General features: G+C 42.5%; 1 protein-coding gene across 1 annotated transcript in view; it reads left to right on the top strand.

Moving 5' to 3' along the window:
• The window catches only part of GXYLT2 (glucoside xylosyltransferase 2), an 84,671-nt gene that overhangs the window by 11,105 nt on the left and 51,516 nt on the right, over positions 1 to 22,050 (top strand). The window contains exons 2-3 of the mRNA XM_030867731.2: positions 9,765 to 9,957; positions 17,280 to 17,411. Of these exons, the coding sequence (XP_030723591.2) occupies positions 9,765 to 9,957; positions 17,280 to 17,411 (325 nt within the window). The remainder of the gene's footprint in view (positions 1 to 9,764; positions 9,958 to 17,279; positions 17,412 to 22,050) is intronic.

Below are 22,050 nucleotides of genomic sequence, written 5' to 3'. Positions count from 1 at the left end.
TGGTTATAACTCTGGAAGACGGTATACCAAAACGTTAACAGAGGTTATGAAGTTGGTTTGGTTACCCCTCGCCCGCCTTCGCTTGTCTGTATTTTACACTTTTTTCTGCGATAAGTATATGCATTACTTATATATTTATGAAACAATTTAAAGTATATTAATTATCATAAAAATTTAAAATCCCTATTGGCCTGAGGCATAAGAGTATGGAAATTAGCTGGGGAGACCACTTTTCCTTTGCTTAAATTGGTAAGTCCCGGGGCTTCCCTGGTGGCGCAGTGGTTGAGAGTCCGCCTGCCGATGCAGGGGATGCGGGTTCGTGCCCTGGTCCGGGAGGATCCCACATGCCGTGGAGCAGCTGGGCCCGTGAGCCATGGCCGCTGAGCCTGCCCGTCCGGAGCCTGTGCTCCGGCAATGTGAGAGGCCGCAACAGTGAGAGGCCCGCGTACTGAAAAAAAAAAATTGGTAAGTCCCTTATGCTCTTTTTCAGGAAATGAGATAGAGGTGCCCATTCTCAGAATATGTAATCCTCATGCTTCCCCCTCGTATGTCACCAGACATTTATTTCAAACCAGCGCTGCTGGTTCATATTTTTTAAATCTCAATAACATCTTAATTTGAAAAGAAGAGGGAGATGGAGAAATAGAATCCCCTGTGTGTCAGGAACAATCACGGGGGGAAGAATGAAATGAGAATCAGTCCAGGCAGCATCCTAGAGTTTTGGAAGGAGAAGAATTATAAACCCAATTGTGCGTGACCTCAGCTAAGAGCGAGAGGATGGATTATGGAGGTAGAGATGGTGCAGGTGTGCTGTGCGAGTCACACCTGGCGGGACTGTGGGTGAGGACTGAAATCCAGTCCACCTTCGGATCATTGAGTCAGGAGCTCTGAGTAGAGATAAAGGCTTCATCTGCCTGGAGGGGCTCCTTTTCTGACTCGCTTGTGTGTGACCCCAAATACAGCGTCATAACTAAAAGCAGGGCTTCTTAAGTCCAGCTGCCTGAGTTTGAATCGTTGCTCTGCTACTTCCTAATCATAAAGCATGTATATGTGTACAGTGATGGCTAAAAGCAGACACACACACCTAGAGACGCACAAAGCCACCAGCTTTGGACATTGAACACCTAATGTGCGTTAGACCTAGACTTTGTTTAGGAGCACAGCCATGTTTCAAATATCATGATCCAGACTAAATACAAACTATTAGTAATTGGATGCCCTTATCGAACGGTTTTATCAAGCCTCCCCCTCATGGCAGATATTTTTGGCACTGTGTCAACACTGTTCATGTAATGCTGGGACTTCAGGCTTTTCTGTCTGTCTTGGAAGATTAAAGATACTTGATTTAACTCCAAACCATGGGTCGTTAAAAGTGATTTAACTGTTAGCACAGTCCTGAGCGTCACGTCTGGGTTGCTAAGTGAAGGCTCTACTTACAGCTTCGGCGCGGAAATTTTTTGTCAAGGGTCTCCCGTGTTCCCAGACCTGTGGTTTGTGAGGAGCTTCACTAGTGCCTCTGGCTGCCAGCACTTAAGGCAGATATAACCACCCATCACCAGACGCTCCTACTAGGGGCTGAATCAAGGTATTTCCACGTCTTCAACTGCCACTCTGACCCCATTTGCAAACTTCTACATTCAGATAGCCGTGGCTTCGTCTTGTAAGAGATTCCACTAGGGGAGAGGGGAGTGGCATTCTGCTAGTCAAGTCTTCCCCTAGGGTGAGCATATTCAACCTCTTAAAATGTGTCTGCTTCCTTCCCCACCCTCATATTTCTGTGTTTCCTTCCCTGTTAAAACTAGTCACCAAATGTTTCAGGCTGTGTTTGAAAGAACTGTGATTTTTTTTCCATCCAGCTCACACTGCCGGCCCGTATCATAGCATCAGCTTTACCTGAGTTAATTTAGCCTGTCAGTTAAGGAGAAGCCCTGGAAACAGAGGTAGCAGCAGATGGCAGAAAAGAGGGTCTGAGTAGAAGCAATTACTCGCTTTAATAATTCAGTGTGTTTTGCGGTAATAGGCTCCAACGTAAATAGCAGACACACAAATGCCGTATTTCATCATTTATACACTCCAGAAATTGAAGTTTAATTAAGTCACACGCTTGAGACTTTTTAAGCAATTAAGGAGACGCTTCGTCTTGGGCAGCGCGGAGGTGGTGAGGCTGCTTCTGCTCTGAGCCTTCTGTGTTATTATGAGCATCATTTCTCATCGGATCACAGGGCTGGCTTAAGCCAGGACAATGGGGGCGGCGTTTTACAAGCCTCAGTTGTTCCCACGTCAGTGTCATGATTCTTTTAACATGACTACCCTATGATATGCTAACTTTAAAAGGAAAAAGTTTAAATCTATCCTTGTTATAAATGTGTGCCTTTTATGTATTTAATAAACAGCTTTATTGCAATATAATTCAAATACCCTTAAAAGGTGTACACTGTGGAGGTTTTTAGTTTACTCACAGAGTTGTGCAGCCATCCCTGCTATCCAATTTCAGAACAGTTTCATCACCCAAAAAAGAAACCCTATACCCATAAAAACAGTCACTCCCCATTTGCCCCTTCTGTGAGTCCCTGGTAACCACTAACCTGCCTTATGTCTCTATGGATTTTTCTATCCTGGACTTTTCATACATATGGAGTCATAAAACATGCGGTCTTTTATATTTTCACGAGGTTCACAGTTCACAGTTTTAAAGGTTCATACATGTTGTCACAGGCATCAGTACTTCATTCCTTTTTATTGCCAAATAATATTCCATTGTATGGATATACCACATTTTGTTTATCCATTCATCAGTTGATGGACATTTGGGTTGGAATTTTTGGCTATTGTGAGTAATGCTCCTATGAACATTTATGAATGTACACGTTTTTGTGAGGACATATGCTTTCATTTCTCTTGGGTAGATACCGAGAAATAGGATTGCTGGGTCATGTGGTAGTTCTATATTTAAAATTTTGAGGAACTGTAGAACTGCTTTCTGAAGTGGCGGCACCATTTTGCAATCCCACCAGCAATGTTTGAGGGTGCTAATTTCTCCACATTCTAAGTATATTTGTTTTTAAAGGAAATTTTATAACATCACCATGAATTGTCAGCAAAAACATAAACAGAAGGTAATTGTCAAATCAAACACTAAGAAAACCAAACAATGTTGTTCATTTCTAACTTGATACTCCTGCTGAAGGTTCTGTATCTAAAGTCTGCTGTCTTTTCAGTTGAAAGGGAGGATTAGGCAACATTAGAAAGGTGTTCAGGGGACTTCCCTGGTGGTCCAGTGGTTAAGACTCCATGCTCCCAATGCAGGGGGCCTGGGTTTGATCCCTGGTTGGGGAACTAGATACCACATGAATGCTGCAACTAGGAAGTCTGCATGCTACAACTAAGAAGTCCACATGCCACAGCTAAGAGTCTGCACACCACAACTAAAGATCCCGCGTGCTGCAACTAAGAGCCAGCACAGCCCAAAATAAATAAATATTAAAAAAGAGAAAAAGAAAGGTGTTCAAGACATATTTGCACCAACTGAGACTTTCTTATTGCCATTGTTGAAAAAGAACTGAAAATGGAATAAGTTCTCACTGTGTGACTCAATGTTATTTGATGCAGTGTCTAAATGATAACTGCAACCTAAGCATCACCGCTTCAGAACACAAGGAATTTGGAGGCACTGATGCCATACGCAAGTGTGTTTCATCTTGTTTCAGCAGTCAGCTACACGGTTACCTCATACAAGGAGTTCAGAGGTGGCTGGGCTAATGTTTATTACATTTTTTTTGTTTTTGCTTCTTACGGTCTGGTGTTTTCCAAGAACTCTTGGGTAAATGCGAGAAACTGTCAAAATTACTACATTCTTGCTAGGATAATAGCTATTAACCCAGTAAATCCATTCCAGGGAATGTAGTAAAAGGAAATAATGCAAAGAAAGAAAGAAATCTATTGGCCCACCCATGCTTAGTGCAAGATTTTTTAATATATATAACTGAGAACAATTGGAAACAACAACACAAAGGAAATGATGATAAGCCATATGGTGTTTTAGCCGGATAGAATAAAATGATGGTCATGAAGACTTAAAAAGTAACAAGAAAAATAAAAGAAGCAGATGAAAAAAGTAGGATATAAAATTGTATGTACAGCATTACTGCAGCTGTAAAAATATGTATTCAATAGAGTAAAGACCAGAATGTAACATGCAAAAATTTTTTATGGGGCAAGAAGTTTTTTCATGTACCAACTTTACTATTTCAACACGTTTTACATTTTTTAAATTGAAAATGTGCATTGTGTTTTATTCCAGTCTTTTTTCTAAAGATATTTTTAATTTATTGATACACTGTCTTATATTGACCGTAAATAATATTGTGTACTTGCTATAAATTACAATGAAAGAATATATAATCACCAGCTGAGGTTCATTTTTGGAATGAAATAAACAAAGACCATGATGGAAAATAAAAGGGACGGTGCTCCTTCAATGAGGTGTCAGGGGAGGCCATTCTGCTGTCCAAAAGAGAAGGAGGCAGCTTTGCAAAGAGCTAGGGAAGAACATTCCAGGTGGAACAGTTTGTGTGAAGGTCCAGGATATGAGCCCAGCACTAGGTGCTTCAGGTAGTAAGAAGGAAAAGGTGCAGGGTGTTCAGCTCACAAAACTGAAGGATCGGGAACCATCTTCTAAAGAGCAGATGAAGCCCCGAAGAATATTGAGGAACGGGGGTGAGGAGAAACATTGTGGGCAAGAAGCTCAACTCAGTGAATGAAGAGAAGTAAACCGGCAGCTGAGAGATGACGGCAACACGGAAGGTGGAAATAGCCGCATCCACGGACTTCGCCATGGAGACATGGCCCGCGTCTGGGCTCGGCAGTGAGAAGCAAGGAGGGAAACAGCCCCTCCTCCTGCCCTGAGGCCCCTAGGACAGGGCAGGAAGAACAGCTGCCACTCGAGGGGTCTGCCGGGGAGGTGGCGTCCTCACAAGGCAGCATGTTTTCATTAAGGCAAGAGGTGAAGAGGAGACCGTGAGAAAAGGCAGAGGATAGAATGGGCGTTCCTGAGGGCTCGGGGAAGCGTTTGGGAGACAGAGGAGAGGTGAGAGGTCAGCTCAGATGATGAGTTGCTGGCTGGAGATGAACTGCAAGTGGTTGTAGTTCAAGTGTGTTTATGTGCGAACTCTGGGGCCTCACCCCAGACCCACGGAATCAGAATCTCTGTGAGATGGGGCTTCAATACTAACAAACACCTCCCGTGATGATGATATGCAGCCGGGTCGGGAATCCGCTGTGCGACATGGTATCTGGTGTCTCCTCCACCTATGAAACTGGTAGAGTGATGGAGATTTGATCGAGGTCCTAGTAGTGAGCTACAGAGAGGGAGTGGATTCATGGAGCATTTCAAGGATGACTCCCGGTGAGAATATGAGGGAGGCGGAGTGAGTCCAAGGTGATTGGAAACCTATTTTTAAGACCTACGTTAAGACACCTTTTTTTTTTTTTTTTTGCGCTACGTGGGCCTCTCACTGTTGTGGCCTCTCCCGTTGCGGAGCACAGGCTCCGGACGTGCAGGCTCAGCGGCCATGGCTCACGGGCCCAGCCGCTCCGCGGCATGTGGGATCTTCCCGGACCGGGGCACGAACCCGTGTCCCCTGCATTGGCAGGCGGACCCTCATCCACTGCGCCACCAGGGAAGCCCTTAAGACACTTTTGATTGCTAAGTTGTAAGTTTGTTTCAAACTGACTTAAGTAGAGGAGAATTTATTGGCTTGATCAATGAACTTCCAGGGTTAGGGTCAGTGCACCTGGATTCAGGTGCTCAAGTAATGTCACCCGAGATCTGACCCACCATCTTGTAGCTCTGCATTCTACTCTGCTGACTGCCTTCCAGGCTCCACCAGTGTGGTGGCCAAGGTGCCTGCCATCAGCTCCAGCCTCAGCAACAGGTCTTTAAAAATCCTGGACAGCAAATGTCCACTCCAGTCTTCTTTTATAAAGTGTAAATAAGAACATAGTTAACCACCAGTCAGAGCAGGGGAAGTACAGTTCCCCATCTCCCATTTGCCACCAACACCTGGTGACTTAAGGGGTTAAGAAGTCCTAGGTTCACAGACTGGACTTCCCTGGATCCTTGCAGAGCCTTCAGGTGACATTTGAGAGGGGCTGAGTGTGCTGTTGGTAAGATCTCGTGAAAGGCATACCATTTCAGCACCCTTAAACTTGATTATTCCGTGTGACCACACAGCACAGACGCTTATTACCTGAAGCCCAGGATTTTTAATGTAACGTGAGAGGTAACACAGTAGGGGCAGCAAAGGTCTCGTTAAACCCCAGCCGCTGATACTTGAACTGCCACCAGGAGAGGCTTTTATTTGTCTTTTTTAGTACCTGTCACCAGACACCAAAAAATTGCAGGCCCCAGCCCCTGCTCTGTGTACCGTGCAGTCCTGTATCACTGAAGCCTGCAAAGAAAAGAAGTGGCCTGCTGTGCTGCAGGGAGGTGCAAGCTTTTTTAATCAAAAAGAAAAACAAAGTATATGTCAAATAGTTTGGGTGTACGAATAAAACAGACAATTACATCATGAATTTCTGTGAACCCTGCACTCATCTTAAGAAATAAAAACTTAAGTCCCTGGAAATAACCACTGCCTTGCCTTTGATGTTTGTCATCCTCATGCATGATGACTTTTGCTCCATATGTCTGTGAACGGCACGCAGTGCTGTTTTGCTGGTTTTCAAGCTTCATCGAAACGGTCTCATTCTATCACTATCCTGCTACAAATTGCTGTTTCTCCTCTTGATCCTTATGTTGACACGTGACTTTCTGAGTTGTTCGTTTTCTCTGCTGTGTAGTATTCCACTTAAACTTGTCAAATATATTCATGATTCTCCTGTGCGTAGACAGAAGAGTTTTTTCCAGCTTTTCACTATTATACACAGGGCTGCTGTGAGCATTCTTGTGTGGGTCCTGTGCAAACGTGCAAGAGTTTCTTCAGGTCACATATGTAAGGGTAGAACCAGAAGAGTGAGGGCGTATATATATATATATATATATATCTTCACTCCTGATAGATGTTGCCAAAAGGCTTTCCAAAGTGTTTGGGTCAACTTACACTGCCGCTAGCGGCCTCTGAGCTGTCCCCCACCTCCATATCCACTCTGAGACGTGTATGGTCCAACTTTTATTTTTTATGTTTTGCCAGTGCGAAAATAACGTGGAATCTCTTTATTGTTTGAATTAGTATTTCCCTGATTACTGAGGTTAAAACTTTTAATTTATGTAAAAGCCCAAGGTGTAAAGCTAAACTAGGCCGAGTGGTTCTATTTGGGGGTGGGGTAATGGTTCGTATTTAAGACATCTAAGCTATTGTATTTATCATTTTAGTACCTTTGGATACCTGTGTTTTTAAATATTGAACATAACTTTAAGCAAGTGAGTTTGCATTTAATCTCTTTTGTAGCATACTTTGGCTGGTATTTTGACTGTCTTTTTTGTTCATTGACTGTGATTTTAGCATTATCTGTGACGCATCCTTCCCATCCCTTTACATACATTGGTTGGGAGTTGGCTTTAATAGCAGGTATGAAAACCCATCCATGAAGCTGAGGGAGAGAAGACGTCTGAATCCTGAAGGCAAGGGTTCTTGAGTTCACCAGGCATGCTCCTGATTTAGTGTCTTTGCTCTGACTGTCCCCTCTGCCTGGAATCTTCCTCACCCAGAAAAGCACGTGACTCCCTCCTGCCTTCCCCACCGTCAGGCTGTCGTCGGATCTCACTTGCTCAGTGAGGACGCCCCTAACTTTGCACTGTATAATATATTCCAGCCCATCAGCCACTCCTGTATCCCTCCTGGCTCTGTTATCTATTTCCTCCTAGCACTTACCACTGGATAACTTTCTATATGTTACTCAGTTATTGTTTGCTTTGACCATTATTCTTTCTTTGTCTTTTTCCTACCACCTGTAGAATGTAACTTCTGCAAGCGCAGGCATCTTGGTCCGGTTTGTTCGCTACTGTCTTCCTGGCACCTAGAACGGTGTCTGGCACATAGTAGGCACTCAGTATAGATTTGTGGACTCATAAATGGGCTGCAGTTAGCAAGGCAGAGAGAGCAGAGAAGAGCATTTCTGAGGGACAGTGTATGTGCCAAGGCCCGAAGGCAACCCAGCATGGTCTCATGACTAGGAGTGAGCTGGAGAGCTGCAATATAAGTGTGACCGTGATTTTGCATGGCTGCCCATGCAGGCGGAGGGTGCTAGAGGCAGTTACAAGAGATATAAGTAGGAGCCGCAGTCAGCAGTTTGGACTTGACCTTGAAGGCAGTCGGGAGCCTTACATGATTTTTATCAAGGGAGTAACACGATCCTTTGTGCATTTTTAGAAGAACGTCACTCTGGCACCCACAAGAAGAAATCATAGGATAGGGGTTAAGGATCAGACTGGAGACAGGTGGACCATCTAGGGGGCTGTCACAGCGATCAGGTGAGGGAAGTTGGTGATCTCCTCAGGTAGCAGCAGGGGCATGGAGAGACGTGGACAATTTCAGGAGATATGTAGGACAGCTCTACTTGTCTTTTCCTCCGATCCCCGAAATAACTAGAATCTCAGTGACTCCCCGAATCTGAGCTTAACTAAGCCAGCAGGCTGTGCTTCTATTCAGCGTGCTCTTAAGTAATCAAACTGGAAAGCTATCAAAAGTCCTCCACCCACATCTTCAACTTTCCTCTTGGTGAAAGAAATCTGGAGCAAGGCTGCCTTTATTCGACCAAGCAGTGAATAATGGAGCAGCACGCTGATTGAACTCGAAGTTTTTGGAAGGAAGGTAGCATTCCACGTCCAAGTTCCCCTGGTCTCCAGATCTTTTGTGCAAGTAAATTAGTTTCATTTGTCTCAGGGCACCTTTTCCAGGCCAGCTTCTTCCAGCTTGCCTGCAAATGTTTCTCAGTGGTGTGTTTGAGGCTTGGCTGTGTCTCCTTGTCTGGAACAAATGTTTTATTACGAGGAAATAGCTGGATGATGATTCTGGACTTCTTGGACCCTATTCCCCTCTCAGCTGTTGACTGGATATTTGATACCTTGGTAATTTTCAGCTTAACCTGCCCCCTCTCCTGTCTGCTTCTCGTTAATATGCATTTCACACTGGAAGCTGAATTTCGTACCTACCAGCTCCGCAGTCTTGAGCGAGACATTTAGGATTAACACCTGTTTCTTTAAGACTCTCCCAAGATGGAGTGGAGGCCCATGCGTTGTTTTCTTTGCTCACTTCCCGGGTGTGCATGATTTTCCTATGGTCCGGTGGTCATGCATTCCACTGCAAGCTAAAACCATCCAGATCATGGGAGTATCATGTTGCTCGTTTCACATGGGAAAGCCACCGCCCACCTTCCTCTTGTCCAAGTTGCGTTCAAATCTAATTTCCATGGCCCATGTGAGTGGGAGCTCCACAGCCCTGTGTCAGCTGTCAGAGTTTAGCAATACCATTTCCAAACATGGGCCAGTAGGCAGCCAGCAGGCACTAGACAGCTGAATGCTGGCGGAAAAAGCCTCAGACACCTATAGCAGTCCAAACAGTGACTCATCCTGCTATTGCCAGGATAAATATGGGAATAAACGGTATTTTTCCCTAAGCAGGAAGAATTGTCAAAATGCTTATCATTTTATAAAATATAACAGATTGTGCCTGTTCATGTTTTGAAACGTTCCAACCCTTCACTAGCTGTTTTGTTTTTCTTTTATGAGTTTAATAACAGCGTTCACCTGTTTTTCTTCTTTCTAGGAGGCCTGGAGAACTCCGGAGTTTCCAAGCTGTGCTGCCCCCCGAGCTCTGGATCCACCTGGCCGTGGTGGCCTGTGGCAATCGGCTGGAGGAGACGCTGGTCATGCTCAAATCGGCCGTGCTCTTCAGCCACAGGAAGATGCGATTTCACATCTTCACCGAAGAATCTCTGAAGTCCGAGTTTGACAAGCAGGTGAATGTGCAGGAATTGTGGCACGCTGTTTACTGAGTGCAGACAGACTGCATTGCGGGAAAGGCATATCCTGTTTCCTAATTATTCTGCTGCATACTCAGCTGTGCGCCCATGAACCCTTGACTCCGAGCCTTACTGTTCTCATCTATAATATAGGGATAATTACACCCCCTGTAGAGAGACATGGTGAGGATTAAATGAGATGATGCACTTAAAGCACTTGACCCAGGGCTCCATCCCTCTTGGTGTTATTGACATTGTTCTTAGTGGGAGTCACGTAGCTAATTTTTATCTATGTATGTGTGTTTTTTGAATGACAAATAATATACGCTCATCAAAATAAATTCCAACAGTATAGATGTTATAAATTAAAAAGGCAGAAGTCCTTGCTACGGTTCTTTCCCACACAAGAAACTGTCAGAGTCAACACTTGTGAGTGATTCTCCCATATTTTTTTCATATGCAGGTGTGTGTGTGTTTACACATCTGTGTGATTGTGTATGTTTGTGTGTATACACGTATATTTGTATAAGTATAAACACATATATGTATAACACATGCACATGCACGTATTCTTTTATTTTATATATATAAATATATAATATACTTATTATATTTATTTATCAAAACATATTTCTTTTACAAAATCCAGATCCCTCTCTGTGTATTATTCTGGAACTTGCGTTTCCTCACTTAAAGCCATAGCATCAACATCGTTCCAGGTGAGGACTCATAGATTCTCACCTCATCCCTTTTTGCTGACGACACAGTCTTTTATTATGTGGCTGGGTCATCATTGATTTGACTCTTCCTGTACTGAGGAATAAGTAACAGTTTCCTCCCAGTCCAGGAGAGCTTTGGAAATGCCTCTTCTCCCCGGGCTCGGTACGTGTGCGTCAGCACACTGAGCTTTGTTTTCCTGGAGAGGCTTCTCTTGCGGTGAGTTCTTGTGCACTGGCAGAGAGAGAAGCTCTTTTGTTTTGTATCTACCGACTTGTGTCACCAGGCTGCATCCTGCTACTGGGGTAGCCATGCTGATGAGAAAGGCCAAAGCAGCCTGTTGGGCAGAGAAAGACTAATAACAGAAAGCTAGAAAACGTGTTATGTTTTCTCCAGAAAAAAAATCACCTCGACATCCTCACCAAGAGAAGTCAGGGCAGAACAGTCTTGGGGCTTTGAAATTGATTGGAAAATGGCTTGAGGAAGGTCTGAGTCAGTGAAAGGGGCAAAGAAAAACATTGAAACACACATAGGTAGCTTCTCTGTGGTGTAAGGGGAATTATAATTAATAATAATAACAATAATAGTAGTAATAATAATTTTAAAAATAAAATAGCCTTTATCAAGGGCTTATGACTTACGATTTACTTTTACTTAATCCTCACAAGAATCCTTTGAAGATGGTAATAACCATGTCCCTATTTTACTAGCTGAGATCATTGAGACTCAGAGAGTCTTAGTGAGTAGCTCATCAGGTGTCAGTTCAAGGTTACTGACTCAGACCTCCACGAACTTAACCACTATATCCTACTACCTCCCAAACTAGTAGATGGAAGTCTTGAATTCAAAATTTAGCTCCACTCTTGCTGTGTGATCTCCGGCAAGTCTTGTGGGCTTTTTGGACTTCGGTTTCCCCCTTTGTAGCTCGGGACCAGCAGAAGTGATACAAGAGATGCTTATCGATAATCTTGATAGGCTACCTCAGGCTGCAGTGACAGCTTCCAGAAAGCTCAGAGACTTTCCACATGCCTGCTGCATGTGTCATGCAGGCACAGCAGGGTCCCTGTCCACACGGCCCCCTCAGCCTGGGACCACAGTTGACAGAGACCATTCATGCACGTAGCTGCACCTGCTGGAACATTTGGCCTCTGCAGTTCTTGAGATGCCACTAAAGGAAACATTGGGACTATCGGATCCCCACTGTGCTTTTCACTCCCTCAACTTGACAGCGACATTTCTGCTCCTATTTAACTGTCCAGAAGCAGTTGGTCACAAGGGCCACCCAACTCCAAGGGGGCTGAGAGGTATCCTACATGAAGGAATGGAGGAAAAGTGGCTATGGGTCAACACTAGTCAGGTCATGTACAATATCCATTGGACAAGCATTTATTGAGTACCTACTGCATGCTAGAAGTTGGGGCATGAGGACAGAGCAGAACATAATACAGGCTTGAACTTAAAAAAGACAAGAGAAGGAAGATGTGTATGTGTAACTATAGATGTGTAACAGATTGTGTTTTCCAAAGGGCCTCCTGTTATTCACACCTTTGTATATTTCCCTCCTGCACTGTCCCAGGCCTGGCCTGTGTGACCAGTAGCATAGGGAAGAAGTGATGCTATGTCACTTTTGAGATTAGGTTTAATAAGGCACTGCACCTTCCATCTTGGTTGCACTCTTTCTCTCTTGGAGGTCAGCTTTTATGTCAGAGCGCCCTTGCAGAGGCCCGTGTGTTAAGGAATGAAGGCCTCTTGCCGACACTTGTGTGCTTGAGCTTGGAGACAGGACCTCTAGCCCCATCCAGCCTTCACATGGCTCACCCTCATGAGAGGTCCTGAGCTGGAACAACCCAATTCACAGATCCCTGACCCTAAAAAATGATATGAGTTAATGAACATTTGTGGTTTTAAGCTACTAGCTTTGGGGGTAATTTGTTATAAGGCGAGGGCTAACACAGATACGTCTACATACATAATACGTATGTGTATATAAAATAGAGTATGCCAAATGTCCTGGAGCTAGATCATTGAAAGCATACAGCTTGTGCCTGGCTCTGTCTAGGGATGCCTGGCCCTGGAACCTGGCCACCATGCAGTGAGGAAGTCCAAACTCGCCCACACAGAGAGGAGCTGAGGTCCCCAGTCGGTAATTGACCTCCACCACCGGACATGTGAGAACGAGCCTTCAGACGATTCAAGCCCCCAGCCTCCAAGCCTTCTAGCTGAGGCCCCAGACATTGTGGAGCGGACTCAAGCCGTCCCTTCTGTGCCTTGTCTGAATTCCTGATCCTTGGATATCTGAGCATAATAAATGGTCGTTTTATACTGCTGAGTTTTGGGGTAATTTGTTATGAGCCAAAGTACCGGGGACATTATAAATTAGGAGCTAAAGTTTGGGGAAATATTGCAGATACTTGTGAAGTTGAGCCACGTTTTACGTTGCCCTGCTGACTTTATCCCTCTGATGGCTTATTTCCTCAGTTCTTTGTTAGACCAGTGAAGCTCCATTGGCAAAGGAGATTATAATAGGGTGTTCACATCACCGCAGGGCATAGGGAGTCACCCCTTTCTTTTCCATGCTGGGATCATGGTGCAAGTTTAGATGTTAAATATTGGCTCTTCCGTAAGTCACAGAACTTTTCTCAGTCTCAATTTCTTCATCTGTATCAAGCAAAAATCTATAATAGACATACAAAAGGGACCCACGATTCTTGCTCTTCTTATTGCAGAGTGTAATTGTGAGGCTGAATCAGATAACCTATTTATTCTCTCATTCCACAAAGATTCCTTGGAACGTCTCCCTGGGTTGGGCACTGTGTTAGCCCTGAAGCTATAGATCAGCGGCAGTTGGTTTCTGCTCAGCCACATGAGATGCTGGTGTGGAGGCGCAGGTTATACCATCCTTCTGAAGGTTGTCAGTTTCAACACTGAGGCATTGTGGGAATATCCAGAGTGTCTTGGGATAACTTCCGGAGATGCTCAGGGCCACATACCTCAGGGTCAAAACAAAACAAAACAAAACGCTAATTGCCATCATTATCCCTCTGGAAATGGCATTGTGGATGAGTTCTGTTATACTTAAGTAGAAATTTTTTTAAAGCTGCTTAAGTACACTGTCTGGTGGTATTTACTGTCTACGTTGTTGGTATTTAATATTTGAAAGTTTCATTTATTTTTGTCATCTCCCAGTATAAAAGCTGAAAATGCCAGCTGGTTGATTTCGTAGCTTCTCCAGACAGTTCAGGATCAAATATATGATTTAAGTTTGGTTAATTTGTGCTCCTGCCCCAGACTCAGAATCAGGAAATAGTGCGACACAGAAGCAGGGATGGCCACCAATCCGTTCTGGTGATAGGTGGGGCCCCATGGGGCATTGACATCGTGTGTGTGTGTGTGTGTGTGTGTGTAGCTCTGACATAGGAAGAGGTGTCAACAGGAATTTCTAGTGGCTGGAGTCAGTATACTATTCAAATATAGACATAGGAACAAATATAAATGGACTGAATATTCCACTTAAAAGACATGGATCGGCAAAGGTGGATAAACCCTTCTAGAAGATAGGATGCTAAAGATCAAAGAGTCAAGGAAATCAGTAGACTATGGGACCTTCCTGTTCTCCTTCCAGGGATGATTTTGGGCTGTTGTGCAGTGGCACAGTTGTCCTGAGTATTTGTGCCCAGTGTCTGTTCTGATTGGTTGGTACTGTTGCACTGAATGTTCATGCCCAGTGTCAGTTCTGATGTGTTCGTGCACTTGTGTTGGGTGTTTATGCCTGAAGATATCTCTCCCAAATATCCATCTCAAAATTGCAAATTTAAAGTGTTCCCAATGGTGTGGTTTTTCAAAAAATTTTATGCGACTATATAAGCAATACATGTACACTGTAAAAAAAAAGTTATATTAGTGGACAGAGAGTAAAAATGTAAACTATCAAAAAAAAGTTATAAAATCAGAAATGAAAAAAATCAACCATCATATTAATGCTGAGGAGAACAATTTTTGTGTATTTATTTACATTTCTTGTCATATCAACATTAGAAATGGAATTATATTCTATATTTTCTATCACTGTTAACTTATATTACTGAATTTCTTCTAAAATAGGGGTTGACCAACTTTTTCTGTGAAAGACCAGGTAGTAACTATTTTAGGCTTTGCAGGCTGTCTGGTCTCACAGCTACTCACCTCTATTCCTTCTTATAAAAGCAGCCATAGATATACCTAAACAAATGGGTATGGCTGTGTTCCAACAAAACTTGTATTTATGGACAGTGAAATTCAAATTTCATGTGATTTTCACATGTCACAAAGTGTTACTCTTGTTTTTATTTTTATTTTTTTTGCGGTACGCGGGCCTCTCACTGTCGCGGCCTCTCCCGTTGCGGAGCACAGGCTCCGGACACGTAGGCCCAGCGGCCATGGCTCATGGGCCCAGCCGCTCCGCGGCATGTGGGATCTTCCCAGACCGGGGCACGAACCCGTGTCCCCTGCATCGGCAGGCTGACTCTCAACCACTGCGCCACCAGGCAAGTCCTCTTGTTTTTATTTTTTTCAACTATTTTAAAATGTTTAACCCATTCTTGGCTTGTGTGCTATTTGTAGCAGGCTGGGTTTGGCTCTTCCACTACCATGTTTTGCTGACCTTTTTCTGCAACATTGTCACTAGTAGCTGCATAGTATTCTGTTGTGTAAGCCTATCCCAGAGCTTATTTCACCAATTTCTTATTTACCTTGTTTCCTATTTTTCACTGTTACAAACAATGCTACAGTAAACAACCTTGTAATAAGTGTGTATGTACTTTTGGAATTTTTCCATAGGATAAATTCTCAGAAGTGGAGTTACTGTGGCACTGGGAAGGCATTAACTAAAAAGAATTAAGAAGATACACAGATACATATGCAAATAAGCATATGAAAAGGATGCTTAAGATCACATGTCATTAAGGAATTGCAAATTAAAATGATGAGATACAGCTACATACCATTAGAATTGCTAAAATCCATAACACTGATAACACCAGATGCTGAAGCGGATGTGGAACGACAGGAACTCTCACTCATTGCTGGTGGGAATGCAAAATGGTACAGCCACTTGGGAAGATGGTTTGGCAGCTTCTTAGAAAGTTAAATGTAGGCTGACCATACAATCTGGTAATCGCACTCCTTGGTATTTACCCAAATGAACTGATAAACTGTCCACACAGAAACCTGCACATGAATGTTTAGAGCAGCTTTATTCCTAGTCACCCCAAACTGGAAGCAGCCAAGATGTCCTTCAATAGATGAATAGGCAAGCAAACTGTGATATGTTTATACAATGGAATAGTGGTCAGTGATAAAAAAAATAAGCTGTGAGGCTACAGAAAGACATGGAGAAACTTTAAATGCATATTGCCAAGGAGAAAAGCCAATCTGAAAAGACTGTATGCTGTGTGATTCCAACCATATCACATTCTAGAAAAGACAAAACTGAGAGACAGTAAAAAGATCAGTGGTTGCCAGTAGTTCAGAGATGAAAAGGAGGGAGGAGGGATGAGTAGATGGAACAGAGGGGATTTTTAGGGCAGTAGAACTATGCTGTATGATACTATAATGGTAGACACAGAACATCATGCATTTGTCAAAACCTGTAAAATTACACAACACAGAGAATGAACCCTAATGTAAACTATGTATTGATATTGGTTCTTAACAATGTATTGATATTGGTTCATCGGTTGTAACAAACGTACCACATTAATGCAAGATGTCAATGATGGGGAAACTGGGGGGTGGGAGGGGAAGGAGAGAGGGTATATGGGAACTGTCTCTATACTTCCTGCTCAATTCTGTAACCATAAAACTGCTCTGAAAAATAAAGTCTATAAATTAAAATAATTTTATTATAAAATTAATTTATGCAGACAAAGTAATATACACTGTCCTTAAAAGTCTTAAAGAACACAGAAATATAAACTTAGAAAATGAAACCACCACCACCTCCTCCACAGGTACCCACGTTTAACAATTAGGCGCATATCTGTTCAGATTTTTCTCTACGTGTAAGCGTATGCATATATTTTTCCCTGTAAGATAGAACCATATTATATATTTCGTATTGTACTTTGCTTTTACTAAAACCTAACTATATATTGTAACCATTTTCTCATGACAGCACATATAGATCTGCTTTAACTGTACATTAGTCCACCGCATAGTTCCATCGTAATGCGTCTTCCCGATTCCTTATTGTTGAGCATTGAGTATTGAACAAGGTTTTTTTGCTTGTTTGTTTGTTTTTATTACAAACTATGTTTCGGTGAAAGTCCTTGTGCGTCTGTCTTGGGATTTGCTGTTACTAGTCTCTAAATTGCCATCCTGGAAGTTTGTTTAAATTTACACTTGCAGTTTAGGTGCCAGTTTCCCATCATCCTTGCCAACTCTGGGTGTTATTTTTTAAAATCTTAGCAATGGTCTTTTTATTCAGTGAGCATAAATTGTGGTGATAAAATTAGACTTTCTTCGTATGCTACCTGAATAATTTCCACCTGGCCATGCAGAAGACTTAGGTGTTTTTCATATTTCTGGGGTCTAATCACCCTCCCCTGACCTTCCATGTTTTTCAGCTACGACAGTGGCCAGACTCATATACAAAGAAGTTTGAGTACAGAATCTACCCCATCACATTTTCGGTTGGAAACCCTCAGGAATGGAAGAAATTATTCAAACCGTGTGCTGCCCAGAGACTCTTTCTTCCGGTAGGAACACCTGCTTTTAATAAGATGCTGCTTGGGAGAGAATTGCTCTTGGAAACATCATGGAATTAACTAGGGTGTGTTTAGAGACATTTTAATTACAGTGGAAAATATGTTCCTCTTGGTTTCTGTAGTTGATGCTCTGAGTCTTCCGGGTGTAGAGAGAGGGTCCCTGTGGTTGAGAAATTGTCTTTCCCAAAGATTGAGGGACTGAGAGCATCCCAAGCATGTCTTGGATTATGGGTCTTTGTGACTATGGAGGCACCAGTTACTAACTGTGTGGACCTCACTAAACCTCTTAACTTCTCTAAGCCTCACTTTCCTCCATAAGCTTGGCACCTAGTTGGTGCTCAATAAGTGTTATTCTAGATTATTATTATTTTTCTTATAATAATAACTATTTCTAGATGTAGCTATGCTAGGGGATAATTCAGAGAAGGTCCAGAGTTCTGGTTCACCTTTTCCATTTTGAATTTTCACATTGAATGTTTTTGTTTCCTCCTTTAAAATTCTAAATAGAAAAATCACCGAAGATATTCCAAAACTGAGAATATCACTGAACAAAGATGGCAGCTTTGAATTGTGAACTGTAACCTTGACATTTGTGAAGGTCATGCCTTCAGTAAACACTTATTGAGCGCCCATTAGGTGCGAAGCCCTGGCTTAGTGATGGCGATATGGTGGCGAGCAAGACAGTTGTGGTCTTTTTTTTTTTTTATTGGAGTAGAGTTGATTTACAATGTTGTGTTACTTTCCGCTGTACAGCAAAGTGAGTCAGTTATACATATACATATATCCACTTTTTTTTTAGTTTCTTTTCCCATGTAGGTCATTATAGAATATTGAGTAGAGTTCCCTGTGCTACACAGTAGGTCCTTATTAGTTATCTATTGGTCTTGCCTCCTTGGAGTTTGAGTCTAGCAAGGCATTGAACAGGTAATTAGAAATGTGATCCATGCTGAGGTGGAGAACAGAGTCTCATGGATGTATGTAACATGGGGTTCCACTCTGGTCTCGGGGATGTCTAGAAGGTTCTCTCGAGGAATGGCTTTTATGCTGAGACGTGAAAGAAGGAGTAGTAGGGGGTCACTGAGAGACTAGGGTGGGTAATGAGAGAAAAGAGTTCCAGGCAAATGGAATAGTAGGTACAAAGGGGCCCTACTGCAAAAGTGGACAGGAACACGTTTGAGAAGATAGAGGGTCCAGTAACCAGAAGATAGAGCACGGTACGATAGAAGAGGTCGGCAGGGGCTGGAGCTTACAGGCTCTGTAAGCCATGTTGGAGTGTCTGGTCTTTGCGTTAAGGGCAGTGAGACGCCATTGAACAATTCTTAGCACGAAAGTGAGATGATCTGACTTGGGTAATACAGAGGACTCACCGGTTCGTTGCAGTGTGGACAGTGGAATTGCTGAGGCCAATTAATACTGACTTCGGCTATGACAGTTGCCTTAGAGATGGATGCAGACCGTGCCTGAGGAATAGAATTACCAGTCCCCGTGACTGGCTGGCTGTGGGAGTTGAAGGGGAGAGGAGGTGATAAAGATCTCACCCAGGTTTCTGACCTGAACAGCTATGGAGGTTGATCTGTTTGACATTGCCAGTATTCAGCTACTTATGACCTTCAAAACAGGCAATTTCTTATAGTTCAGCCTACAAAATGGGTGGCAGTGCTATTTAGGGATGGAAAAGGCTAAAGAAAGACCATTATTTGTAAGGCAGAAGATGAGTTTAATTTGGGTCATATTTTGATTTCGAGGTGCCTGGGAAACACCCACACAGGGAGGTCTTACCATCTGTTGGTCTGAAATCCCAAATGGCAAATGGCAGTTTTAGCATTTCCTGAGCAGAACCTGTGAAAAAAACAAGGCCTGGCTGTACTCTTGGGGCTGATTTGCTGCACAAGCCCACTCACTACTAAATGACTTATTTTTCACATGCCACAGCCTTTTATACAGGTTGTGAGGTGGGATTCATTGCATTAAAATGGGAGTAAGAAAAGACTGCCCCAAATCAGAACCAACATCTCCAGATTGGTGAAATGAAAAGTAACTACTATTTGAGAAGACGAGAGAAAATCTCAGGCTTCTGCTTCTTATCTCTGTCTTAGGGGAAAAAATATTAGAAATCCCAAGTTATTTTTGGAAAATTGTCTCCCCAACGTATGCAAAAAAATAGTAGCAACCCAGTAGAACACATTTGAATCTTCCCTGACCTTGAATTGTGACTTGATTGCCACTACTAAAAAAACAGACCCACCACATGATGGTTTTCATTCATTCCCAGCTAAACAAGTCTATTCTATTCTGAATGACAAATGAGTGCTGACATTCCTTATCTGCTTTTGATAATGGAAATTAGCCCTCCTTAAAAATAATAAAGACAGATTGCAGTTGACAGGACATTTACCTTCCCTGAGTTGTATATCATAACAGAAGATTATAAACATAGAGTTTCTGGACATCAGTGAGATATATTGATCCTCAGGGTAATTTGAAATAAAGTCTAGGTGATGTTCTCCTTGAAATTCGTCTCTGTAAAACCAGACCCGTGTGCTGCTGAGGCACTGCAGAGGAGATGGAGATTCTAAAATGCAGGGACTTCCCTGGGGGCACAGTGGTGAAGACTCCATGCTCCCAACGCAGGGGGCCCAGATCTGATCCCTGGTCAGGGAACTAGATCCCATATGCATGCCGCAACTAAGAGTTCACATGCCACAACTAAGGAGTCCGCGAGCTGCAACTAAGACCCAGTGCAACCAAATAAATAAAATAAAATAAAATGCAAACATTCTAGCCCTGGTCAGTCGGTTGACTGAGAATCACAGTCTTACCTCTTTTCTTTCTTTTTTAAAATTTTTAAATTTTTTTTATTTTTAATTTTTATTTATTTTTGGTTTTGGCTGCATTGAGTCTGCTGCTGCACGGGCTTTCTCTAGTTGCAGGGAGCAGGGGCTACTCTTCGTTGCAGTATGCAGGCTTCTCATTGTGGTGGCTTTTCTTGCTGCGGATCAGGGGCTCTAGGTGCACGGGCTTCAGTAGTTGTGGCTCGTGGACTTTAGAGCGCAGGCTCAGTAGTTGTGGCGCACGGGCTTAGTTGCTCCACGGCATGTGGGATCTTCCCGGACTAGGGCTCAAACCCACGTCCCCTGCATCGGCAGGCGGATTCTTAACCACTGCAGCACCAGGGAAACCCTTACCTCTTTTCTGAGGGAGTGTCATCTACCACAAACCTGTAGATGAAACCCTTTCTCAGGTAAGATTTTACTAATCAGAGCATGTGTCTTTGCAACTCAAGACTGTTAGATTCTCAAGTACAATTAGTGGAATTCAGATCCCACCAATTCAAGATTTATGAAGTCCTAAATCAGTGGATGCTTACTTTTCTATTTCCGTGAATGGTGGATCTAAGGACCATTATTAGTGCAAAGTAAACAGCAGATGACTTGATTAAGCTCCCTAGACTGCATTCTGCTTTCAGGTAATTCAGAAGCTCAAAGTATTTAAAACAATATGCCAATCACAAATAAATCAAACCTGTCAATTAAAACTGACCTTGGAGGACTTTTCCCTTTTTCCTTAGTGAAGGCCAGAAGCCTTTATTCTATAAGAATAACTGAGTTTTGTGAATTCACATCACCTTTTCCTCATTTAATAGGAATTGGTGAGATTGCATAATGGATCTCTACATTTTGTTACACACTGTGCCTGTTTGATTATAAAGACCTGTCTTCTCAATAATGTGCTCCTCTGGAGATCCTAGAGATATTTAAAATATGACAAGAAATCACTGGATTGCAGAATCTACAGAGACTTTATTGGCAAGCGGTACCAAACATGGTAATATGAGGTAGGTTAAGGCACTTTCCAGTCATCCTCCAGAGGAAGACTTTTTTGACCAAGTTTTGTAAGTTCCAGGATTATAATAATGTCTGATGCCGTTGCTCATAAAACTTGTCATAAGTATCCACATTCAAGGAAGGAGTTAGGGAAGAATATTATCAAGAGAGATTGGATAAAATTGCTCACAGTCTTGAACTATAAATACATCCTGAGAATTTCTAACTCTTATGTTTCCAACAAACTTGTCCCATGCTTTAATATGTCAAAGTAGTAATATCCCAAATCAACAAAAATCTTAATTACCTAGATTTTCTATATCACATCAAGGGCAACAACATAAGTCTTCCCTCTTTCTACTTCTAATTTGTTAAAGAGGTCTTTATCTGGTTCAAATATTTGGAAAACTGTATGCTTACCAGAAATGTTCTAATAAGTTTGCCATAGACCGATGGAAAAGAGAGGTTTACCTGACTTATTAGACCTTTCTATAATTAAAGTTAGGCTTCTGTATTATTATTAATATTATGCCTCAGAATTAGCAATTAACATTGAGACTTCCTTGGAAACAACCCTTTGGGTAGCAACAAATATTGACAGGCGAATAGGAACGTATTAAAAATGCTTATTAAGAGGAACATCAGTTAGAATCATCATAAATGATGTCTATCTATTTCTTCAAGTACTCAGAGGCCATAAATTATCAGGATGAGATTAACTACCTAAATATCACATGAAAATGACCCTAGATACTAATTTTGTTGAACAAGCTTTCCACAGTACTTATCGTTTACTCACACATTAT

Source organism: Globicephala melas, chromosome 11 (assembly GCF_963455315.2).
Source record: "Globicephala melas chromosome 11, mGloMel1.2, whole genome shotgun sequence".
Lineage (NCBI taxonomy): Eukaryota > Metazoa > Chordata > Mammalia > Artiodactyla > Delphinidae > Globicephala > Globicephala melas.
Note: the sequence above shows the minus strand (reverse complement) of the source record. Positions and strands in the feature narration are given on the sequence as shown.